This window comes from Narcine bancroftii, chromosome 7 (genome assembly GCF_036971445.1).
Source record: "Narcine bancroftii isolate sNarBan1 chromosome 7, sNarBan1.hap1, whole genome shotgun sequence".
NCBI lineage: Eukaryota > Metazoa > Chordata > Chondrichthyes > Torpediniformes > Narcinidae > Narcine > Narcine bancroftii.
Window position 1 is genome coordinate 2,907,703 of NC_091475.1, and position 26,896 is coordinate 2,934,598.

The window sequence follows — 26,896 nt, forward strand, 5'->3', positions numbered from 1 at the left end:
TTGCTAGGGGTATTTAAGATTATGAGGGGGGATCGATAGAGTTGATGTGGATAGACTTTTTTCCTTGAGGGTAGGAGAGATTGAAACAAGAGGTCATGAGTTAAGGGTCAAAAGTTTAGAAGTAACATGAAGGGGAACTTCTTTACTCAGAGAGTGGTGGCTGTATGGAATGTGCTTCTGGGAGAAATAGTGGTGGCAGGGTCCATTTTATCATTAAAGAAACATTGGATAGGTATATGGATGGGAGGGGAATGAAGGGTTATGGGCAGGGTGCAGGTAGGTGGGACTAGAGGAGAGTTACGGGTTTGGTGTGGACTAAAAGGGCCGAGATGGCCTGTTTCAATGCTGTAATTGTGATATGGTGATATGGAAACCAGGCACACAAATCACCAGCAGATATCAGATACAATTTAGTTTGCAATTCAGACTCATGTAATATGTCAAAGTGACAAGAAGAATAGAATCTAGTTAAATTTACTTGAGAGACCAAATTAGGATCGTGTTTATTACCTCATCCAAAAGACAACATCTCCAACACTGCTGAACTCTTTCAGTACCTCCTTGAATAGTTGGCTAAATTCTGTCTCCAAATTCTTGGACTAGTAAATTGAGAGAAACCAGTAAAGATACCGAGTTAAAAGTTAACAGGTTGCTTTCTGCATTTGCTCATTTGGGTAGCCCGGTATGCGTAGGGATGGCATGGTTAATGTAACAGCACAAAGCTATTACACAGCACCAGCTACCTGGTTCAAAACCACTGCTATCTGTAAGGAATTTGTACCTTCTCCCTGTGTCCACATGGGTTTCCTCTGGGCACCAGCTTCCTCCCACATTCCAAAGATGTATGGGTTAGTACGTTCATTGGTCAGGTGAGTGCATTTGGGCAGCAAGGGTTTGTGGGCTGGAAGGGCCTGTAAACTGTCCAGATTTGGGAAATCTTGTTAGATTACCCAGTCGTGAGGTCAGCATCAAGATAGCTGGTCAAGAAGTTTCTTTTCTCAATTATCGCTTGGCACTGGAGGGGCAGGATTGTCCCCTGAAGTTTAAAAGTAGGACCTTTCCAACCATAAACCCCCTTTTTTCATGTTTTAAGCAAAGCCTCAGGGAGACTACTCCCAAAGTCACTCCTAGTTTCCCATCTTGGTAAATCGAAAGGAAAAGTCTGATTTCTGGATTATTCTTTCCCCCTTCATCTCGTCCATAACATGATTTATGTGTGACATCGAATATTCCAATGAATTTTGGAAGTGGATGAATTTTCAGCTTTCTTTTTCAAAAAGTAAAGTTGTCCCTTTACCTGAATCCATGTATTATTAGTTTAGTGGGAAGACTCCCATTAAAGTTTGAATTTTCAATGTCGTTCTCATCATTGATAACCTGTGCACAATCAACATTCCTGCGGGTGAGCAGCAGAAACTGGACATTGAGTTCCGACTTTCTTAAAATGCTCGTCCATGAAAAGGATTGGAAATCACTGCAGGTCTCGGAAGAAGTTCCATTAACTGTAATGTGAACAGAATTTTCTCTTGAATTATTTTTAAATGACTTTTGAAGTTTTTCAGCATTATCCTTGCATGGTTAGTGTAGTGGTTAGTGCAACACTGATAGAGTGGCAGCAATCGGGACAAGGGATCGAATCCTGCGGTGTCCTTAAGGAGTTTGTTCTCCTCATGTCTATGTGGTTTCCCCCACGTGCTCTGGTTTTCTCCCACCATTCAAGATGCGTACCGAGGGTTCTAGGTCAACTGGGTGTAATTGGGCAGCATGGGGTCATGGGCTGAAAGGGCTTGTTTCCATGCTGAATGTCTAAATTGAAATTTTTTATAAAAATGATGCCTTATGAATAGTGTATGTGTTTGCAATCATGTTTTTTGGGAAACCATTTATTGATAGAGCTAAGACAATTGTTTCAATTTTAATGCTCTAAACTGACACTTTATTCCATTGCTATTAGTGCAACCAACCAAATCAAATTCTCAACATTGGCTGTTAAGCATATTGACGAATGACCCATCGTGGCACAGATGAGGTTAGAATATAAATAAATGCTGCCAAAACCTGATATTAAATCTGCTTGCTTTCTCATGTCCATTCATGTCAAGATTCCCAACTTCAATCTGAGGGACCCTCATTCAGTAAAATGGATGATAAAAGAATCCTGTTTTAAAGTTGAACTAAGTGGGGCTCTCATAAAATGTCAAATGCAATATGGAGCAATGCAGCAATGAAAACCGAGAGGTTGCCATCAAGCTGCATGAAATCTGTAATTTTTAATTTGAACATTTCCATGCAGTTGATAGTGCATTATAGAATCATGGATGTACAGTGGTGCTTGGTGTCACTTCTCCACATGATGAAGCAAACCTTCACAATGCAGTATTACTTAATGAAGACACTTTTTAGCTACCCATAGAATCTGCCAATGCTCGGGTGGCCAGTGGTTTGGACTGGACTCTGTGTGGCTGGAGGGAATAATGGAGGGTGCAGTAAGGCTGAGAGGGGAAAATGTGTCTAGTGGTGGGAGTTCTCTGTATCTCCCTTGTCCTCCTCCCTTCCTACCAATTGCCCCCTTGGCACCTACCCCTGCGACCATAGGAAGTGCTGCACTCATGCCGACACCTCCTCCCTCACCACAATTTGGGACCCCCAAACAATCCTTCCAAGTGAAGTCATATTTCACTTCTGAATCTGTAGGAGTAATTTACTGTGCCCAGTGTTCCCATTGAGGTCTCCTCTACATCAGAGACTGGACGCAGACTGGGAAATTGCTTCATTGAGCACCTCAGCTCTGTCTGCTGCAATAGCGGGGATTTCCCTGTGGCCACCCATTTAAATTTCCCTCCCCATTCCCTTGCCAAGATGTCTGTCCACGGTCTCCTTCACTGCCAGACTGAAACCACCTGCAAATTTGAGGAACAATCCATTGTATTCTTTCAGGGCACTCTCCAACTGGATGGCATTAACATTGACCTCCAGTTCCCATTAGCCCCCAGCCCCCCTCTCCCCTGCCATCTATCCCTATGTCTCCTCTCCTCTGGTTCTGTCTCTCTCGCTCTCTCTCGCTCTCTCTTTGCTCTTTCACCTCTCTCCTTTTCCCAGAGCTAAACGCCCCTCCCCCAAACAATTTTCACCTTTCCTTTCTCCTATCTTTCTTTCCACGTCCAAATAACACCTTTTGCCTGTTGGTCTGTGCTACTCATCCTGCCCTTTCTTTTCTCCCCAGCTTTTAATTCTGGTGCCTGCCGGGTTTTCACTTGTACTTTAAGAAGGGCTCAGGCCAGACCAGCCGGTTATAGATCTTTACCTCTACGGACGCTGCGAGGCCTGCTGAGGCCTCCAGCACTTCTGTGTTTTTACTACATTCACAGAATCTCAAGACTTTCATATTTCACTCCCTACATAAATCTTCCAGTGAATGTAAATGATTAGAAAGTCCTCCTGGGAATGTGGCAATTATGGGTAAGACTGGCATTTCTTGTCTGTCTCTGGTTAATGCATTGATGGGCATCCTTCTTGAACTACTGCAGGTAGTTTAGTTTAACCGTCAATTATGTTGATGTGGAACAGCAGTCATGAGAAGGCAAGAATTGATCAGCTCAGGAGGACTCCTTCCTTTAAAAGGGCAAAGATTTTGCCAAAGCCATCGATTGTTATCTGTAACTTTTCTTTTGATCGCAGGGCCTGATGTGCAGCTGTGGGTTGGCTTTGGGGATATGGGGTTGTCCTCTGAAGGAAGTGAGTAAGACTGGCGTAGTCGGTGGAGTTTAGAAGTATGAGAAAGTGATGTGATTGAGACCCGCAAGATTCTGCGAATCATTGATGGTAGATAGATCAGCGATTTCCTTGAGCTAGAATGTTCAGTACAAGCAACGTGGTCCCAGAATAAGGGGTCATCCATTTAGGCCTGACATAAGGAGCAACTTGTTTTTACACGGAGGTTTGTAAATCTTTGAAGTTCTCCATCCTGATCTGACTGTAGAAAGTGCATTTTCAATAATCACTCAGCAGATCAGGTAGAGAAGCAAAGTTAATATTTTACCAACCTTATGAACGTATACATCCTGCCTGACCTGCTGAACGTTTCTAGCATTAAAATTTTTTGTTGATTTTCATTCATGGAAGAGTATTGACAAACTGAAGAACAAGACACTTCTGATCCAATGGAATGGTGGATGAGATGAGAGAAGATGTTTTGTCTAACCCTTCTGAGTTCTTACAGAGGACACTGATGAAAGTGGCTTCTTCCTTCTTCTGCTCTTCCTGCCTGTTCTGCAGTGCACTGTGAATCTAACACCGTGCCTCTGCCATACTGACTTTCTGTATTCCCCGAGTGGAAAAGCAGACAATTCCTGTGTTACGGCGAGGGGATTAAGTTCCTAAAAAATGGCTTGTCATAGTTTTCCATAACATGAAACCATGTCACTGGGCATGAGTTAAACACAGATTTTCTTTTCAGTTTGCGTTTCTTATCGATTTACTATCTTCAAGTTCTATCAGAGTGAATTTCATTCCATATCTCAATTTTTTTTTGTGGAATAATTTATGAATTCTATAAGAATGAATATTTAAAAAAATGTACGAGGAGAGTTTTTCTTCAGGCTTATACTCACTGGTGGATGATGGGGGCTCTCGTTGAAACATACTAAATATTGAAAGAGCGAGGTGGAGTGGACATAGTGAAGATGTTTCCAGTAGTGGGAGATGCTAGGACTAGAGGACACAGCCTCAGAATCAAAAGACATGCCTTTTGAATAGAGATGGAGACTTCTTCAGCCAGAGGGTGGTGAAATTATGGAATTTTTCACAGACGGCTGTGGAGATGAAGTCATTGAGTAGGTTTGAAGTAGATAGATTCTCTATTAGTAAGGGCATCAAAGGTTCTGGAGAGAGGGCAGGAAAATGAAATGCAAGAATACATCAGCCATGATTTGAATGGTGGAGCAGACTTGATGGGATGAAAGGCCTAATTCTTCTCCTATCCCATGGAATTTCTGCAATACAAATGGCTGTGATGCAGGAGTCACCTGTAATTGTATGTTTAAGTGGCTCTGAGAAGTACTCTAAACCCTTCATAAAATTGATCTGTTGTATGCAAATATACACTTATTGCTACATTACTGTCAATTTACATAACTAATAAAAAAAATTAAATGAGAGAAATGTATTGAATTACCTGCTGTGAAGCATATCAGAATGGTCAGTGTTCCCAGTAATGAAACTTTGTTCCAGTGGTCAGCCATTGTCCCAAGAGATTCCACAATTGGCTAATTATTATCTTCCAAAGCACCTATGCATATGATCACATGCACGCACTCATGTGGAAATCTATAACTCTGTTAATAATTATCCTTTACCCTGTCTTTTATAATAACACCACTGAAATTTCAATATTTACTCGAGTCTCAGCTTTCATCTAGAACCATATTTTTGCTGTTTATAGATGTCAACTGCAATTCCATTGGTTTGTCAGAACTTATGAAAATATTTATAATCCTGATAGTTCTTCAAATCTGATCAACATGTAAAAATACTTCACTGTTGGGCATTTAATGATTCACGTCTATGAGACACAAGACACAATTGTATTGAAAAAGACTATTACATTTCTGCATTCATCTGTTATCACATGTAATTTACCTTCAACAGCAGCCACGCCATTGAAAATAGCACAATGATATTTTAGAGACGTTGAATCAGCTGGGCATCCGTCCACTAATTCCAATAGCGATGTTTACAGATTTCCTATTTATTGAGCAAAGATAATTTAACACTAACAAGATTGGATATGAGTGTGCACCAAATCCACTACAAACCACAAGAGGATTCAAAGTAGAATCAAGAGGAAGTCATAGAAACACAGAAACATAGAAGATAGGAGCAGGAGTAGGTCATTCGGCCCTTCGAGCCTTCTCCGCCATTCAACGAGATCATGGCTGATCTTAAAGTTCAGTACCCTGTCCCCGCCTTCTCTCCGTAACCTTTAATACCCTTCTACTGAAGAAATAGATCTAATTCCCTCTTAAATATATTTAATGAACCTGCCTCTACTGCCCTCTGTGGCAGTGAATTCCACAGATTCACCACCCTCTGGGTCAAGAAATTCCTCCTCATCTTAGTCCTAAATGGTTTGCCTATTATCCTCAAACCATGGGCCCGGGCTCTGGATTTTCCCATCCTTGGAAACATCCCATCTGCTTCCATTCTGTCCAGTCCTGCCAGAATTTTATAGGTCTCTATGAGATCCCCTCTCAATCTTCTAAACTCCAGCGAGTACAATCCCAATTTGCGCAATCTTTCCTCCTAAGTCATTCCTGCCATTCCAGGTATCAGCCTGGTGAATCGCCTCTGCACTCCCTCCATTGCAAGAACATCCTTCCTTCGATAAGGTGACCAAAACTGCACACAATACTCCAGGTGGGGTCTCACCAAGGCCCTGTACAGCTGCAGTAAGGTATCGTTGTTCCTATATTCAAACCCTCTTGATATGAAGGCCAACATACCATTTGCCTTTTTAACCGCCTGCTGTACCTGCATGCTCGCCTTCAGAGACTGATGACCCCTAGGTCTCTCTGCACTTCCCCATCTCTTAATCTATTGCCATTCAAATAGTAATCTGCCCTCCGGTTTGTATGACCAAAGTGGATAACCTCACATTGATCCACATTGTAGTGCATTTGCCATGGATCTGCCCAGTCCCTCAATTTATCCAAATCACACTGGAGCTTCCTGACCCCCTCTTCCGTGCACACAACCCCTCCTAGCTTAGTGTCATCTGCAAATTTGGAGATATTACATCCAATCCCCTCATCCAGATCATTAATGTAAATTGTGAACAGCTGGGGTCCCAGTACAGATCCCTGTGGCACCCCACTGGTCACCGCCTGCCACTCAGAAAATGAGCCATTTATCCCAACTCTCTGTCTTCTACCTGCCAGCCAGTTCTCAATCCACATCAATACTTTGCCCCCAATCCCATGAGCCTTGATTTTGGAAGCCAGTCGTTTATGCGGGACCTTATCAAAGGCCTTTTGGAAGTCCAGGTACACCACATCCACTGGCTCTCCCCCATCTATTTTACCTGTCACCATCTCAAAGAATTCCAATAGATTTGTCAAGCACGATTTACCTTTTGTAAATCCATGTTGACTCCGTCCGATCCCTTCTCTGCTAGTCATATGCTCCGCTATTACATCCTTAATAATGGATTCCATCATCTTGCCCACTACTGATGTAAGGCTCACCGGCTGATAATTCCCTGCTTTTTCTCTACCCCCCTTTTTAAATAGTGGGGTAACATTAGCTACCTTCCAGTCCATGGGTACTGATCCTGAGTCTATCGAGTTCTGGAAAATAATTCTTAAAGCATCTGCTATCTGAGTGGCCACTTCTTTAAGTACCCTAGGATGTCGATTATCAGGCCCTTGGGATTTATCGGCCTTCAATCCCATCAATTTCCCCAAGACCATGTCCTTAGAGATACTGATTTCTTTCAGTTCCTCCCTTGCATTAGTCTCTATGTTTCCCAACATCCTTGGGAGGTTATTTGTATCCTCTCTTGTAAAAACAGAACTAAAGTAAGAATTTAATTGGTCTGCCATTTCCTTATTCCCCATTATATATTCCCCTGATTCCGACTGCAAAGGACCTACTCTGGATTTCACCAATCTTTTCCTCTTGACATATTTATAAAAGCTTTTGCAGTTGGTTTTTATATTTGCCGCAAGCTTCCTTTCGTAATTTATTTTTGCTCTCTTGATTAATCCCTTTGTCCTCCTTTGGTGCATCTTGAACTGCTCCCAGTCTTCGGTTGCGGTACTTTTTTTGGCCAATTGATATGCTCTCTCTTTGGACCCAATGCTGTCTCTAATTTCCCTTGTTATCCACGGTTGAGTCACCTTTTTTGGTTTATTTTTATGCCAAACTGGTATAAACAATTTCTGCAATTCTTCCATTAGATCTGTGAATGCTTTCCATTGTTTATCCACCGTCAACCCCCCATAAACACCACCCAATCAATCTTACTCAACTCCCGTCTCATACCATCATAATTCCCTTTATTTAAATTCAGGACCTTCGTCTCGGTTTTAATTTCATCACTCTCCATGTCGAGTGAGAATTCGATCATATTATGATCGTTCCTATCCAAAGGGCCTCGCACAACAAGATTGTTGATTAGCCTCTTATCATTGCATAATACCCAATCTAAAATGGCCTGCTCCCGAGTTGGTTCCTCGACATATTGGTCTCGATAACCGTCCCGTAAACATTCAAGTAATTCCTCCTCCTCTGTATTTTTACCAATTTGACTAGTCCAATCTATATGCAAATTAAAGTCTCCCATGATGACAGCTGTTCCCTTATTGCACACTTCTCTAATTTCTCTTTTAATGCCTTCCCTCACTTCTACACTACTATTTGGAGGCCTATATACCACCCCCACTAACGTTTTCCGCCCCTTGCTATTCCTCAGTTCTACCCATATAGATTCCACATCTTCTGAGTTAATATCCTTCCTGTCAATCGTGTCGGTCCCTTCTCTCACCATCAATACTACCCCACTCCCTTTTCTTTCTTGCCAATCCCTCCTAAATATCGTATACCCCGGGATGTTAAGTTCCCAGGCTTGCCCACCCTGCAGCCATGTTTCTGTAATCCCAATCAAATCATATTTGTTTATCTCAATTTCCACAGCTAATTCATCTACCTTGTTCCAAATGCTTCTTGCCCTTGAGATGCTCTGCCATTCATTAAGATGGAGGCATCTCCTGGGGCACAGCTCTGGATCTGGAGTTGAACAATGTTCATGTAGTCTGTGTGTCAGTAGAATATTGTGCCATTGTTGACACAAACACCTAATGCATGGGTTCAGGCCACTGATACCTTCCCTCACCAAGTCACCCCCTGCCCCCCCCCCCCCCCCACACACACACACACACACACACACACACACACACACACACACACACACACACACACACACACAAGCTCACAAAGGTAGCATACTTCCTTTGTTCCACAGTCCAGCTGTCCAAGACTGTGCCTTCCTGTCCCAGGCAGTAGTCTGAAGCTGGACTATTTAGTGCAAGAGCTACTCATGAATCATTTAGGACATCTTCATGGATTCAAAGCAAAATGGAGCCGACTTTTGGCCTCCAGACTGCAGCCATGGGAAAACCAGTCAATCATTCAAGGTACTGGATAAACATTGCACTATCTTGTTAAATAAACAAACAGGGCTTGAAATGAAGATCTAATTATACACTGTTCCAGAGCCAGCAACTCCTGTTCAAATCTGAAGATCCAGTGTTTGTACATTCTCCCTATAACCTGTGAAGATTTCCTCTGGTTTCCTCCCACCCTCCAAAATGGTAGGTTAATTGGGAGTAATTAATACCCAGTCAATGGCTGAAATTGGCTTCTTCAGCACTTTTTAGAAAAGTAAAATTAAAATGATCAAACTTGAAACACATTGGAATTTTAATTTCTTCCCTGGTTGGAATGAATATCTCAGATCCCTCCTCGTTAGGTTAAGCATGACCAGGAATATATTTGAGCAGTGAGTTCTGAAACTGCTGAATCAAGACTTCTGATATATGTCTTCTTCTTCTTCTTCTTTGGCTTGACCGCGGACGAAGATTTATGGAGGGGTAATGTCCACGTCAGCTGCAGGCTCATTTGTGGCTGACAAGTCCGATGTGGGACAAGCAGACGCGGTTGCAGCGGTTGCAGGGGAAAATTGGTGGGTTGGGGTTGGGTGTTGGGTTTTTCCTCCTTTGTCTTTTCTCAGTGAGGTGGGCTCTGCGGTCTTCTTCAAGACACGAGTACAAATTGTACAGCGCTCTCTTGATTGTACTGTACAACTCCCAGTATCAATTTTCGGATATTGGCATATTCCAAATGCACGAATTTTCCAGTTGCTTAAGACTCACTCTTGCAATGCCTAACTAATTGTGGTGGTACACCACTGACCTACTGCAGGGGGCAACCTCTGTACCTGCAGGAGTGTAAGGGGACAGGTCAACACCTGGCTGGCTGTCAATCAGTCTGCCTGAAGGGATCAATCCCCACCTGGTTGGGTGTCAATCACTCTCTGAGATATAGCCTCCCGAGACCTCACTCAGAGTTACTGCAGCTACAGCCAACCTGGGTCTGTGGAAGCCTTTGTGGATTAAAGCCTGTTGTACAGTCTTTACCTTGTGTGTATTTGATTCTGTCTAACAGTGCACTACACCAGCATTAAGAATAAACAGTTTAAAAGACAAAAGTCAGTGCAAAATGCAAGGTAATTTGGAAAAATATCAGCATTGTCCTCCTTAATTATGTAAAGTTCACTTTAATCAGGTAATTCCTGTAACTTACAAAATTTAAATTCGAACCCCATTACTGGTGCTGTAACAGCGTTGCATGATCCGCTGTGCTAACCGTGCCGCCATCATAATTAACACCCCCTTCCCAAGTTTACAGATAAACCCTTGTTAATATACATTTCATAATCTACTAATAAAGATAAAGGCTCTTACTGAGCAGGGATAGGGAGACACTTTGGGAGAGTCACCCAAGCAGCGAGTGGCATCAGCCAGCTCTTCATTCTGGGTGATGCGATTTTATTCAAACACAACTTTATTGAAACTTTATTCAGATTTCAAATTTATTGTCAGAGTACATAGATGACAGCACATACAATCCTGAGATTCTTTTTCCTCTGGCTGAGGCAGAATCACCATTTATTGGCAATGCAAAAAAATCTGACATAACATACATGTAACCAAATAAAGTAATGTCAATAAACTGTGTAATACAACGAGATAGACAACAGACTCGCCAAGGCAAATAGCGCCTTTGGAAGACTACACAAAAGAGTCTGGAAAAACAACCAACTGAAAAACCTCACAAAGATAAGCGTATACAGAGCCGTTGTCATACCCACACTCCTGTTCGGCTCCGAATCATGGGTCCTCTACCGGCACCACCTACGGCTCCTAGAACGCTTCCACCAGCGTTGTCTCCGCTCCATCCTCAACATCCATTGGAGCGCTTACATCCCTAACGTCGAAGTACTCGAGATGGCAGAGGTCGACAGCATCGAGTCCACACTGCTGAAGATCCAGCTGCGCTGGATGGGTCACGTCTCCAGAATGGAGGACCATCGCCTTCCCAAGATCGTGTTTTATGGCGAGCTCTCCACTGGCCACCGTGACAGAGGTGCACCAAAGAAAAAGTACAAGGACTGCCTAAAGAAATCTCTTGGGGCCTGCCACATTGACCACTGCCAGTGCCTCAAATCGTGCATCTTGGCGCCTCACAGTTTGGCGGGCAGCAACCTCCTTTGAAGAAGACCGCAGAGCCCACCTCACTGACAAAAGGCAAAGGAGGAAAAACCCAACACCTAACCCCAACCAACCAATTTTCCGCTGCAACCGTGTCTGCCTGTCCCGCATCAGACTTGTCAGCCACAAACGAGCCTGCAGCTGACGTGGACATTTACCCCCTCCATAAATCTTCATCCGCGAAGCCAAGCCAAAGACAGTAGGCTCTTTCATACAGTGATAAAACCCCAGTGTAAAGGTGGAGATTCTCTGCCCTTACATTGGGAGACTTACCTCCATGAATGCACCCTGGCCAGCTCCAAGGCACTGACTGCAATCCCTCTCAGGTGAAGGATCAGCAGTGGAGCTCTGCCACTCTGCAAGCAGCTGGCTAGGGGCGGGCTGTTGCTGTCACGGTGACGTTGTCAGCCCGCAATTCCTCTCACTCATCCCTCTCCCTCCATGACCCCCTCAGGGCAGGGGCAGCCAGTGTGGGCTGTGATAGCCCTGCTGGCTGCTCCAGCACCTCACCGGGCAGCTTCAGCCTTCGGGGCCACTCGTCAGTGCCAGCGGCTTAATGTGCAGTAGAACAATGGTTGTCTTCTCTACCCATATCCCCCACACAGCTGGAACCATTATGGGAACCACAGAGCAGTTCCAGCTGCATGGGGAATTATGGGTAGGGAAGACTGCCATTGGTCTACTGCATATTTATGACAGGTGACGCCACGACAACAGTCACTTCGCCTACAATGGCTCCGGACGACACACTGAGGTGCCGCTCTGCATAAAAGCAGCACTGGAGCAGCCTATTAGGGGTGCTCAATGAACAGGTAAGTTTAAAAATTTTTATCTGCCTCTGCAGCCGGCCTCAAAGTGGAGGCCCAGAATGGAAACAGCTAGAGATAGAGGAAAAAAAATCAATAAAGTGCAAAATCCTTAAATGAGTCCCTGACTGAGTTTGTCGTTGAGGAGTCTGATGGTAGAGGGGTAGCAGCTTTTCCTGAACCTGGTGGTGTGAGTCTTCTGGCACTGATGCCTCTTTCCTGATGGCAGTAGTGAAAACAGAGCGTGTGCTGGGTGGTATGGATCCCTGATGATTGCTGCTGCTCTCCAATGGCAGTGTTCCCTGTAGATGTTCAACCAGCTGCTGCAGACGGGGCACAACCAGGCTGCTCCTCTGGCTGAATGTTTGCTCCAAACTTCACTAAGGGAATGCGTGTTGCTTTGGAGAACATTTACGATTTGAAGCTTTTATTTAAAATTTTATTTATCCCTATTTATTTTTATTTTTATTTTGCCAGTTGCTTGAATTCCTGATAAAGGAGATTTTACTCTATGATGAGGATTACAGAAGTTCTAGTTTATTCCAACAAGAAAAGGGATGCATCGTGTGTCCGTGAGATCACTGGGTGCATAGGGGATAGAGGGCAATTGCTGGTCAGACTGAGCTGAATTAAATACTGGGGTTCGTGGGTTCACTTAACTGTTGGTGTAATTTCATCCAGAATTGATTGCTTGCACAATCAATCCAAGTCACATTTTTTGTGAGTGAAAAGTGGGTGCTTATGGATCCATTTTAAAGGCTACGATTTCTTTATAACATTCTGTCTAATAGGAAAAAAAACTTAACACTTACCAGTCAAAATCTCAAGTGGGAGGATTACATGAACTTTGTTTAGAAAGAATGTGGTCATAATTGCTTCCCCTCTCTGATGGAAACCAAAGATATCAGCCTTGCATCGCAGCAGGTGTGTTCAACTTGCTAGGAACTGTGCAAGCACTTTATTAAATGAATCAGAAATAGCTGAAACCTATATGTTCACCATCATCAGTCCCTCGGATTTAGTTTTCAGTCCCAGCCATTTAAATTCCAGGCATGAATCATTGGTGCCACAGAGTTTTTATTCCAATTATTTGAGCTAGGCTTAGTAAATCTACTACAGAAAGAACAGCCTCCTTCTGTGGCATAAACACAGAGATGATGGAGGAACTCAGCAGGTCGTGCAGTGAGACCTGGTGAGTTCCTCCCACATTCTTGTGTTTTCACTGCAATCACAGCACCTGCAGACTTCTGTGTTTCACGCGATCCCATGAAACCTCAGATTTGTGTTCTGGTTTTAAAAGAATCTTTATATTTACCCTGGAAATTTTAGTAATGAATTATGCTTGCTTGTTTTTAAATCTTTCTTAATATAATCCCCAATCCAATCTGTTTAGGTTCATTTTATACCCAGTTAATCAGTCAATGTACTTCATAAATATTTAACTACAGTCAAATCCCTGGTATGGAGGTTGGTAGATGCTGGAGAAGTGAATTATCCGGTTGCTTGAGACTGTGTTGTGTGAATGGAGAACTCACAGCATTGCATGCCAATTTTAAATGTACTTACTTATTTTCCACGATTTTCTTTTTGTCGGTTGCTTGAATTCTATATAACAGTGATTTTAATGTGTCTTGTTAAATATATGTAGAGTTAGTCCAACAGAGGGTGCACTTGTGCACCTCAATATGAGTTGAGTTCAGTTGCACATTGACCTGAGTTTATTATTTTGAATCAGTATTACATTTGAATTTTTTTTAAAAAACCCTTCTGGAATAATACAGCACGAACATTTCGCCCCACTTTTCCATGTGACTATGATGTACTCATCCCATTTGTCTGTATTGGGCCCATATCTAGTGACATGATTTCTATCCAAATATCTGTCCAAATGCTTTCTAAATGTTGGATCTAACTTTCATGTTTAGTCTCAGTGTCTTTTTAGTTCACCTGAAGCAGGCAGAAGTGAGAGTTGCTTGAGCAAATGCTTGACCCATTTTTAACCCAACTCACCATATGTCACACTTTGCCTTGTGCTCTTCATCCTGAGCTAAATGTGTTTTTTGTCACGCTTCTAGTTTCACATCACTTACCACTACTGAAACTCCCCTTTCAGATCTTTACTCCTTATCAAGCTGAAGAACAGCAGCCACGATTGATTCTACTGCTCTTGTGCCAACATAATTACAATTACAACTGGAATGTATTGACTTCCATTTCTATGATTGCGAATGGATATAATTCAGTCATTTTCTTCTTCACTCTTCTCTAACCATCATCACCGATATCACTGTAAATTCCTCAACGTGATCTCTTATGAAAAATTCCCTGACTCCTTTGATCGATCATTATCGCTGCCTCAGGAATTGGTCCTTTTGAGGATGAGGGTCAAAAGTCCAAAAGGATCACTGAAAACATAGAAACATAGAAAATAAGTGTAGGAGGAGGCCATTTGGCCCTTCAAGCCAACCCCACCATTCATTATGATCATGGCTGATCAGTACCCGGTTCCTGCTTTCTCCCCTTACCCCCTAATCCCCTTGGCCATAAGGGCCAAATCTAACCTACACTTAAATATTGACAGGGAACCAGCCTCAACTACTTCCTGTGGCAAAGAATTTCACACATTTACCACTCTCTGAGAGAAGAAATTTTTCCTCATCTCAGTCCTAAAAAAATTTCCCACTTATCCTTAAACTATGGCTCCGATTCTGGTTTTTCCCAGCATTGGAAACAACCTTCCTGCGTCTAGTCTGTCTAAACCATTGAGAATTTTATAAGATCCTCTCTCAATCTTCTAAATTCCAGAGAATACAAGCCTAGTCTATCCAACATTTCTTCATATGCGAGTCCCTCCATCCCTGGTATCAGCCCAGTGAACCTTCTCTGCACCCCCTCCAAGGGAAGGATATCCTTCCTCAGATAAGGTGACCAAAACTGCACGCAGTACTCCAGGTGTGGTCTCACCAAGGCCCTGTACAGCTGCAGCAGGATCTCCCCACTCCTGGACTCAAATCCTCTCGCTATGAACACCAACATACCATTCGCCCTCCTCACCACCTGCTGCACCTGCAGGCCCACTTTCAATGACTGATGCACAGCCGCACCAAAGTCTCGCCTCATCTCCCCTTTTCCTAAACAGATACCATTTAAATAATAATCCTCTTTCCTGTTCTTAACTCCAAAGTGGATAACCTCACATTTATCCACATTATACTGCATCTGCCACGTCCTGGCCCACTCGCCTAACTTGTTCAAATCACCTTGCACTCTCCTAGCATCTTCCACACAGCTAACCCTGCCACCCATCTTCGTATCATCTGCAAATTTCGAGATACTGCTATCTATTCCCACATCTAAGTCGTTGATCTACATCGTAAACAACTGTGGCCCCAGCACTGAGCCCTGCGGTTCCCCACTAGTCACTAGCTGCCATTCTGAAAAGAACCCATTTATTCCTACTCTTTGCTTCCTGTCCCTCAACCAATTCTCTATCCACTTTAATACCATACCTCCTATACCGTGGTCTTTAAGTTTATACGCTAGTCTTCTGTGCGGAACCTTATTAAATGCCTTACTAAAGTTCAAATATCCCACATCCACTGGTTCTCCTCTATCCACTCTACTGGTTACATCCTCAAAAAACTCTATTAGATTCATCAGACGTGATTTCCCCTTCACAAATCCAAGCTGACTCTGTGGGGTGATACCACTACTTTCCAAAAGTACTGCAATTACATCTTTAATAACCGATTCTAGCACCTTTCCTACTACCGATGTCAGGCTAACTGGTCTGTAGTTTCCGATTTTTGTCTCTCCCTCCCTTCTTAAAGAGTGGGGTTACTTTAGCCATCCTCCAATCCTCAGGAACTAATTCAGTATCCAAAGAGGTTTGAAACATTATCACTAACGCATCCACCATTTCCTGGGCTACTTCCTTCAGCACTCACGGAAGCAGGCTATCCGGCCCCGGGGATTTTTCCCAGTTAAATTGCTATCCCTGCAATTTAACTAATACAACTTCTCGACTTACAATTATTTCCTTTAGTCCCTGCATCACTATAGATCCCTGATCCTCAATAATTTCCTGTAGATTAATTATGTCTTCCTTGGTGAAGACAGAACTAAAATAGTAATTCAAACAGTCTGGCATAACCTTGTTCCCCATGATCATCTCACCCATTTCTGTCTGCAACAGACCCACATTTGTCTTAACTAACCTCTTTCTCTTAACGTATCTATAAAAGCTTTTACAGTCATTTTTCATAGAAACACAGAAACATAGGAGATAGGAGCAGGAGTAGGCCATTCGGCCCTTCGAGCCTGCTCCGCCATTCAATGACATCATGGCTGATCTTAAAGTTCAGTACCCCGTCCCCGCCTTCTCTCCGTAACCTTTAATACCCTTATACTGAAGAAATAGATCTAATTCCCTCTTCAATAGATTTAATGAACCTGCCTCTACTGCCCTCTGTGGCAATGAATTCCACAGATTCACCACCCTCTGGGTCAAGAAATTCCTCCTCATCTCGGTCCTAAATGGTTTGCCTATTATCCTTTAACCATGGCCCCGGGTTCTGGACTCCCCCACCATCGGAAACATCCCTTCCCCATCCATTCTGTCCAGAATTTTATATGTCTCTATGAGATCACCTCTCAATCTTCTAAACTCCAGCGAGTCCAATCCCAATTTGCGCAATCTTTCCTCATAAGTCATTCCTGCCATTCCAGGTATCAGCCTGATGAATCGCCTCTGCACTCCCTCCATTGCAAGAACATCCTTCCTTAGATAAGGTGACCAAAACTGCACACAATACTCCAGGTGGGGTCTCACCAAGGCCCTGTACAGCTGCAGTAAGGTATCCTTGTTCCTATACTCAAACCCTCTTGATATGAAGGCCAACATACCATTTGCCTTTTTAACCGCTTGCTGGATCATTAATGTAAATTGTGAACAGCTGGGGTCCCAGTACAGATCCCTGTGGCACCCCACTGGTCACCGCCTGCCACTCAGAAAATGAGCCATTTATCCCAACTCTCTGTCTTCTACCTGCCAGCCAGTTCTCAATCCACATCAATACTTTGCCCCCAATCCCATGAGCCTTGATTTTGGAAGCCAGTCGTTTATGCGGTACCTTATCGAAGGCCTTTTGGAAGTACAGGTACACCACATCCACTGGCTCTCCCCCATCTATTTTACTTGTCACCATCTCAAAGAATTCCAATAGATTTGTCAAGCACGATTTACCTTTTGTAAATCCATGTTGACTCCATCCGATCCCTTCTCTTCTAGTCATATGCTCCGCTATTACATCCTTAATAATGGATTCCATCATTTTGCCCACTACTGATGTAAGGCTCACCGGCTGATAATTCCCCGCTTTTTCTCTACCCCCCTTTTTAAATAGTGGGGTAACATTAGCTACCCTCCAATCCATGGGTACTGATCCTGAGTCTATCGAGTTCTGGAAAATAATTCTTAAAGCATCTGCTATCTGAATGGCCACTTCCTTGAGTACCCTAGGATGTAGATTATCAGGCCCTTGGGATTTATCTGCCTTCAATCCCATCAATTTCCCCAAGACCATGTCCTTAGAGATACTGATTTCTTTCAGTTCCTCCCTTGCATTAGTCTCTATGTTTCCCAACATCCTTGGGAGGTTATTTGTATCCTCTCTTGTAAAAACAGAACTAAAGTAAGAATTTAATTGGTCTGCCATTTCCTTATTCCCCATTATATATTCCCCTGATTCCGACTGCAAAGGACCTACTCTGGATTTCACCAATCTTTTCCTCTTGACATATTTATAAAAGCTTTTGCAGTCGGTTTTTATATTTGCTGCAAGCTTACTTTCGTAATTTATTTTTGCTCTCTTGATTAATCCCTTTGTCCTCCTTTGGTGCATCTTGAACTGCTCCCAGTCTTCGGTTGCGGTACTTTTTTTGGCCAATTGATATGCTCTCTCTTTGGACCCAATGCTGTCTTTAATTTCCCTTGTTACCCACGGTTGAGTCACCTTTCTTTGGTTTATTTTTATGCCAAACCGGTATAAACGATTTTTGCAATTTCTCCATTAGATCTGTGAATGCTTTCCATTGTCTATCCACAGTCAACTCCCCCATAAACACCACCCAATCAATCTTACTCAACTCCCGTCTCATACCATCATAATTCCCTTTATTTAAATTTAGGACCCTAGTCTCGGTTTTAATTTCTTCACTCTCCATGTCGAGTGAGAATTCGATCATATTGTGATCGTTCCTACCCAAAGGGCCTCGCACAACAAGATTGCTGATTAGCCCCTTATCATTGCATCATACCCAATCTAAAATGGCCTGCTCCCGAGTTGGTTCCTCGACATATTGGTCTAGATAACTGTCCCGTAAACATTCAAGGAATTCCTCCTCCTCTGTATTTTTACCAATTTGACTAGTCCAATCTATATGCAAATTAAAGTCTCCCATGATGACAGCTGTGCCCTTATTGCACGCTTCTCTAATTTCTCTTTTAATGCCTTCCCTCACCTCTACACTACTATTTGGAGGCCTGTATACCACCCCCACCAACGTTTTCCGCCCCTTGCTACTCCTCAGTTCTACCCATATAGATTCCGCATCTTCTGAGTTAATATCCTTCCTGTCAATCGTGTCGGTCCCTTCTCTCACCATCAATACTACCCCACCCGCTTTTCTTTCTTTCCGATCCCTCCTAAATATCGTATACCCCGGGATGTTAAGTTCCCAGGCTTGCCCACCCTGCAGCCATGTTTCTGTAATCCCAATCAAATCATATTTGTTTATCTCAATTCCCTGCCAGCTTCCTCTCATAATCCCTTTTACCTTTCCTAATTAATCCTTTTGTCCTCCCCTGCAGAACTCTGAATTTCTCCCAATCATCAGGGATATTATTCTTTTTGGCTAATTTGTAAGCTCCTTCTTTGGATTTGACACTCTCTCGATCTCCCTTGTTAGCCACGGATGCGCTATCCTCCTCGATTTATTCTTCGTACAAATTGGGATGTACATTTTCTGCACTTGCTCCAAGCTATCCTTAAATGACTGCCATTGCATTTCTACCATTAGTCCTTTAAGTTCTATTTGCCAATCTATTTTAGCCAATTCACATCTCATACCATCAAAGTTACCTCTCTTCAAGTTCAAAACCTTTGTATCTGTATCAACTCTGTCACATTCCATCCTAATGAAGAATTCCACCCTATTGTGGTCACTCTTGCCCAAGGGGTTCCTCACAACAATATTGCTAATTAACCCTTCTCCATTTCTCAATACACAGTCTAGAATGGCTTGTTCCCTTGTCGGTTCCTCAACATGCTGATTTAGAAAACAATCCCGCATACATTCTAAGAAATCCTCTTCAATCTTACCCTTACCAATTTGGTTCACCCAATCTACATGTAGATTAAAGTCACCCATTACAACTGCCGTCCCTTTGTTGCACGCATTACCAATTTCCTTCATGTCTCCTTTACTAACCTCTCTGCTACTGTTAGGCGTCCTGTACACTACTCCCATTAGCGTCTTCTGTTCCTTCGTGTTTCGCAGCTCTACCTATATGGATTCCACATCCTCTACACTGATGTCCTTCCTTTCTTTGGCATTCACCTCTTCCCTAACCAACAAGGCTACTCCACCTCCTTTTCCATTCTGTTTATCTCTCCTGAATGTTGAGTAACCCTGAATGTTGAGCTCCCAGTAAGAAATAAAAGTAGCAGAATTTTGACCTTCGTGTTTACACCTCCATTTAAAACAATTCATTATTTAGCATCACTTAATATTTCTTGATTCCCTTAATATCTAAATATTCATCAATGTCCTTGTGGAACATACTCAAGGTTGAGTCTCTGTGCCCTCTTGGGTGGAGAATTCTAAAGGTTATTTTGGGACTCTGACCTCTGGTTTTCGACACTGCAGACTGGGGTATTCTCTACTCCTGAACTAACTCTGCATCATCCTGTTGTTCCTTGGCAAATGTTGTAACTAAATTAAGTGCAATTACTTAGTGAATGATACACCACCAGAGGAGGCCATTCAGCTCATCTTGCCTATATTGGTTAATTGAAATAATTATCTAAGTAGGTTTACTCTCAAAAGACAATAAAAACCAAAATCTTGTAAAAAGCTGGGTGAGACCTGAAGAAAAACAATATTTAAAATAAAATTTCTTTTTTTTATTTCCTGATCCCTCAATGAAATGTATGCCTCTATATTTACCGATTTACAGTCTTTTTCAAATGCATTGATTTGTACAAAACATTGGTGAGGGGATTTAAACTCTTGGTCAAAGTGTGACTGCATCAATGGTATGTGCAGCATATCCAGTCCAGACGTGGGGTCTTTCCCTGCATCCCCATCTCTACCCCTGCACTAACTCAATAAGTATCTTTTTTATTTTCTCCCTCTAAGAGAAATGAATGTGTTATTTCAGTAATCTAATGTCATTGGGAGCACTTAGTTCAGAAATAATTATGATATTGTATTTAAGAATCCATTTACAAGTAAGTATGACTTACCATATTACTGGACTTTGCATTTGTATATCCACCAGATCTAGTTTTTAATATTTTTCAACTGAATCCTTCTAGAAAGGATTAATTGGAATTATATATGATGGATTATTGAAATTACATCCAGTAATTCACAATAAGATTAAAAAGGCTTGGGAATTGGAACTTGCAAGGCCTTTATTGGAGTATCTATGGGACAAGATTCTTAAACTGGTGAATACATCTTCAATATGTGCCCGACATTCATTGATCCAATTCAAAGTGGTGCATCGTGTTCACATGTCCAAAGATAAGATGGCTTGTATCTTTTCTAATATTAACCCTACTTGTGACAGATGCAAATCTGATATTGCTACATTGACAACATGTTTTGGTCTTGTCCATACTTAAAAATCTATTGGAAAGGAAATTTTTAATACCCTTTCAACTATATTTCAGGTGGAGCTACAACCCAATTCAATAACTGCTCTTTTTAGGATTATTGAACCAGACATAGGGAGTTTTTCTGTACCTGTTCAGCAGGTTGTGGTCTTCTCTACATTGTTGGCTAGAAGAGCCATCTTATTACACATGAAAAGACTCTAGATGTCCTCCATCAATGGGAGGTCGAAGCCTATGATAGACTATCTTTGGTATCTATTGGATGATGGTAGGAAAAAAGGTTTGCAGCCTTCTGCGTTCCTGGGCACTTGAATTACCAAACCAGCGTTGGTGATAAAAGCACCAGCTAGTGTTTGGTGCTTCTGCTGGTTTGCTGGGGTGCGGTTGGGGTTGGGGTGCCACACCTGATTCATGGCAGATTCGTTTACATGTTTTGTGCGCCACAGGGCATCTGCTCTGGCCGTGACCCTGCGTGGGTCCGAGAAATCCTAATCCACGAACAGCAGTTGTATGTTGTCCAGCATCTGCTCCAGGAAGGTCTGCTCAAACATGAGGCAGGCCTGTGGCCCTCTGCTAGTGTGAGCATTTCATCCATAGGGGCACTTGGTGCTCTGTCTCATAGGCCGTCTAGGTGCAAGAGCCTGGCCAAGTGCTGTCGCCTGGACAGGCCGAAGGTATTTAAAAGGAGCTCCTTGAGAACTGGGTATTTATCTTCCTCCAGCAGGTTGTGTATCAGGTCGTCCACTCTGGCTGCAGTCTCTTAGTTGAGGGAGCTGACGACATGGTAGAGCATTGTTGAGTCGGAGATGATCTGCTGGATGAGGGACTGCGCTTCTGCTTGCCTGAACCAAGTACGTGGGCAAAGCGTCCAGAAGGTTGGCAATTTCATAGCCACTGCGTTGACTGCTGCAGTGTCCATGATGTAGAGTCCAGAATTGTCTGGGCTCATTGGGGTCCCCAACTGTAGCGATAGCTATGAAGGGGAAGTGAAAGAATGAGACTATACACTGTGAGTCAGTTTCACTTCCAAAGATTTAATTTGAAAAAGCCCGCGATGCGCCTAATAAGGTTGTCGTCAAGTCCTGCCTCTGCGTTGGTGGTGACATAACGACACAGCGAAGAGCGTGCGTGCGGCCCCTCTGCCCATGAGTGAAGCAAAACCCAGTGGCACCATCTTTACACAGTTGCTGTGCTGCCACAGCCATGACAAACACTGAGCTGGTTCGCCTGCATTGTGATGTGTGGCGCCACAAAGGTATCATTTAGATGTTATTTTGTCAAATTAGATATTTTTTTTAAAATCACTGAAATGAAAATGCAGTTTAATTTAAAAAATTTTTTTAATGCTCCTGTATCTTTAGTAGTAAAGGTAATAGGTCAAAAATGTTGTGTGCTGGATGGAAAAGATTCTCAATAATTTTTTGAGGTCTGTTTAAGCAACACTGCTGGTAAATGCTGCATAAGGACAATGTTTGACCTGCTGAGCTTCTCCGGCATTTTGTGCTATTACGTAGTAAATACCATCAATTGAGGAAAGGGTGACCCTAGAGATCTCCTCGGCTCTCCAACTCTACCATAACAATGATATCTCAATTTTGCTCCTGTAAAATGTGGTCAAGATGTGGTTGACCTACTTAAGAACTGTAGCCGACTAATGAGGTGGTGTTGTGGGTCCAGAATATGGCGTCTGTTAGACGCACACAAAGGAACTTTGTGCTCTCCACTCTCTCCGTGACAGAGCCATTGATGTGTAATGGAGAGCAGATGACCTTTGTCCTCCTGAAGTCCACAGTCATCTCCTTTGCATTGTCCATGTTGAAAATTGGGTTGTTGTTCCTGCACCATTTTAAGAGCTTCCTAACCTCTCTGTAAGCAAGCCAATCATTGTTGCTGATGAGACCAACTACTGTGGTATCATCTGCAGACATTATTATGCTTGAACTAAATTTGGCAGTGCAGTTGTGAATGTTTCTGTTCAGCCCGAGATACCCCGGTATTCAGCGTGATGGGACTTGAGGTTTTGCTGCCCATCCAGACTGACTGTGGTCTTTCCATCAAGAAGTCCAGAATCCAGTTGCAGAGAATGATGTTGAATCCTAGTGAGGACTGTTTATTCACCAGCCTCTGGGGTATGATCATGTTGAAGTCTATGAACAACAACCTGGCAAATGAGGCATCATTCTGTGAGTGGGCCAGGATGGAGTGGAGGGTTAAGGCTGTAGCATCATCTTTAGACTGGTTTGGATGGGAGGCAAACTGAAACAGGTCTATTGTTGCCTGAAGGTGTGAATTAATGCATTCCATTACCAATAGTTCAAAGCACTTCATGATCAAAAGGTACTGGGCAGTAGTCATTTAGTTCAATTACCATCACTCTCTCGAGCATCAAGATGATGGTGGCTGCCTTGAATCCTGCAGGGAGAGTGGACTGCCACAGTGAGGTGTTGAAGATGTCCATTTGCACCTCCATCAGCTGAGCCTTCCTTCAGCAAATCTATGTATAGATTACACTATTCACCAGAATCTCAAACTTGAGTATTACTCTTGTAAGTAACCAGCTTGATTTTAGGTAATTTTTGGATCATGTTTTCTGCCTAAACTCCATAGATCTATGGAATCTATGAAATGGTTAAACTGCATGCATAGCAAATTGTGGAATGCTTCTGACACTTTTGGCCATCATGTGATTGCCATTCAAAATGATCGGCCCAGATTATTCCAAACTTATCCACAATTCTGCAGTTTGATGTGTGAATCTACCAATACACATTCAAGCAATTCTTAAGTGTGATTAAGAGTTTTTGCCTCTTTCAATCTTCTGTGCAAGAGTTCCAGATTTCCACCATCCTCAGAATTTTTTCCCCTCAGATCCTTCTGCTAATTACATAAACTTGCTGTCTCCTTGTGTACAATTTTGACTATCTAAAATTTGACCATGAAAGATTTCATTTTTGGGTCCACTGATTTCACTCTGTGTGAATTGGGCTGAAAAGGACATTTTCCTCAACTGAACCAATCAGACTATAATTGTTCCACATTTGTTGGAATTTGACCGTCATCAGGTTAACAGTAATATGTCATTAAATACTGTGAAATTGTAAACTGTTGAATAAAAAAAAATAAGCAAAAATAATTGAGATTTCAGAAGGAGGAATTGCCAGGGGAAAAAAGTACTGGTTTGCTTTCAATATTTTATGTTTTTTTAATATGAAGAAACAAAATTATATTATTCCTAAAATATTTGTTATCAACATGTGTATCTCCATATTTTGAACATGTAGGCTGCATACAAGCTCAACTGCTCTCCACTTCCTGAACACACAACAGATGGCAAGTCACATTGTACTGTGAGAATCAAAAAAGCCAAGTGGGGGGAGGGAAAGGCAAGGGAAGAGCGCAGAACAGAGAATGAAATTAAAGTGGATTTGCGCTGTCATATGCCTGGCTACAGAATTCCAACTTTCTGGTAAGAGCTTCGCTTCTCTTTCTTTAGAATTTAAAGAGAATACATTGTCACACTTAATGAACTAGAGGTGTTGAATTTGTCCACAACACTTTTTTAATCACCACTTTGATGGCCCTCAGTCAGGTGAAGGGTGAATACAATAGCTGCAACAAATATGTAAAATAACTGAAAATGCTAGGTTTACGGATAACTCCGGAGAGTGAAGGTACTGGCATTTCGGGCCAGTGGCTTTTCATCAGAAAGTAAAATAATGTAGCATTATTCAAGTTTTGTACTTCAATTTAGGAGGATTAAAGCATTATAGAATTTTGGAATTTTTTTTTATGATGTCCTTTTTTGCTAAAAGATGATGAAATCCTAATCTAATTGTTATTGCAATGATCATTTTCATTAGACAATTAAATTTTTAATTTGTGTGGGGTTGAGTGTCCTTTCAGTTCCATTATACAGTACTTGTATTTTATGTGGATATTAAACATCTATTTTCAAGGCACTTAAGATGAGCAAAATTATTTGGTTTACATTTTACAAAACCAGCCTCATTGTGTTCCATTATATGCTATTATTATGTGGCACCTGCCGACATCTCATTCGACCTAATGACCATAGGCAGATGCTCTCATTTTGCAAAATATCTTGTACACACTATGCATAATTTCTGAAAGAATTACAATTCATCTATACAGTTTTTCACACCTCTCTGAGCCTTTACGTGATGAGAAAACGTCAACTCGGCTGCATTTTATGATCATTTTATGGTCATTTTTTCTAGTTGGCTGTTTGGATATTTTGACGAGGGAAGAGTTCTACTTCTAATTATGTGACACCATGTCTTCTTTAGAATCTGATTTATTGATTTGAGTGCCATTCTTTCAAATGACAGTACATCAAGAATAAATGAACCAGTCTTAATTAAACAAAAAATGATAATCCAATTAACACTATCTTAATTTATATTATAAGTTACAAGATGGCACCAAGGATTCTATATATGTTTTTGCCATGACTTTCATTTGAAACAGCTTATTATTTTATGAAAGTGCCTGAGATCGATATTGCATTGGTAATTATGAAAATGCTGTGAATAGGAAATGATTTCCAATGGCCATTTCTGCATTCCTTAACTTTTTTTGTAATGAAACTTGTTCGCAGTTCCATAATATCCGACATCAGTTCAGTCAAGACATTTAAAAATTTGCCAAGTTAATTTGGTAATTTATCCTGTAACCTTGAATCTGAATGGCATTAAGTATGAAATAGTATTTGAGTTATAAATTAGCTCTCTTTGTTTTGTTGCATGAGGCCTATTTAACCATGTTACAGATTTCCATTTTGTTCATTTATCTGGTTTATAACATGATTTTATTTAAAATTGAGCCTTAGCTTTCAAAGATACTGGATTATTGCTGAGGATCAATTTCCATTTTCCCTTTTCCATTAGCTATAATTGAAGGCACGCATAGATTTCGTTTGGGATATAACCAGTACTTTTTACAAAGGTTAGCAGATTTTCTTTCTTTGAATTTATTTGAATTCCGGACAAAGAACATGGAAATAAAGAGCCTTTCTGCAGCATTAAACATCGTGAAGACATTCAAAGATAGTTCAACTGCTGTGGCATCTGTGTATTCTGAGTTCTGAACCTGGCAAGTCTGCATGCTGTGCATTCCCAGGCAACCTAGTCTGAAAGTAGACTTGTCTCTTGCAGTTTGGTTACTTACAGCAGTGAAGGAGGTCATTCAGCCCATTAGGACCATGCAGGCACCCAGAAGAACAATCCCATCTTATTGATTCTATGAAGTCCTAGAATTTCCCTCTCACATGCTTATCAACTCTGCGAAGTTGCTTTTCCCAATTAGCCTTCCAATGTATTTTTGGGATGTGGGAGGAAATCGACAGAAACCTCTGTGATCACAGACAAATGTGCAAATTACGGACAGACAGCCCTGGGATTGAACCCAGATCACTGAAGCCATCAGCCAGCAGCACCAACTGCTGGACACCAATGAAATTCACATAATTTCAGATAATTCTGCAAGCAACTGGACGCAGTCAAGTTCTGTGTGTCAACAAGAAGTGTGAATTGTTTTAGCTCCAGCAGTAACCATACAGCCTCCAAGTTTTGGTTTGGTCAACATGCATATCCCAAGCTCTTTGCATTTGCGAGTAAAGAATGTCAAGGAGATACTAGGCCATTCAGCCTTAAACATTGAGAGGGTTTCCTAATAACTTGGGATAGAGACTCTTAAACATATTAATTTTTACATGTACTCATGGAGATTATAAGGTAAAAGAAAGACTTGCATTTATATCAATCTTTTAACCAACAGAGGATATTCTTTTGCACTTTATAAATCTAGTCATTGTAATGTGGGAACAGTGTCAATCAATTTG

At 42.0% G+C, this 26,896-nt stretch overlaps 2 protein-coding genes across 5 annotated transcripts in view; one reads left to right on the top strand and one right to left on the bottom strand.

The window, feature by feature from the left end:
• Window positions 1-5,274, bottom strand: part of LOC138739746 (phospholipase A1 member A-like) — a 28,115-nt gene extending 22,841 nt beyond the window's left edge. Inside the window, exons 1-2 of the mRNA XM_069892333.1 lie at window positions 5,174-5,274; window positions 1,298-1,502 (exon numbers count right to left, since the gene is read on the bottom strand). Of these exons, the coding sequence (XP_069748434.1) occupies window positions 1,298-1,502; window positions 5,174-5,240 (272 nt within the window). The 5' untranslated portion in view covers window positions 5,241-5,274. The remainder of the gene's footprint in view (window positions 1-1,297; window positions 1,503-5,173) is intronic.
• The window catches only part of cd247 (CD247 molecule), a 255,004-nt gene that overhangs the window by 118,639 nt on the left and 109,469 nt on the right, over window positions 1-26,896 (top strand). For 3 of the 4 annotated variants that reach the window (XM_069888504.1, XM_069888503.1, XM_069888505.1), the window contains one exon: window positions 24,318-24,502. The exons of the other annotated variant lie outside the window; for it this stretch is intronic. In XM_069888504.1, the coding sequence (XP_069744605.1) occupies window positions 24,445-24,502 (58 nt within the window). In that variant the 5' untranslated portion in view covers window positions 24,318-24,444. The remainder of the gene's footprint in view (window positions 1-24,317; window positions 24,503-26,896) is intronic. 4 annotated transcript variants of the gene reach the window in all.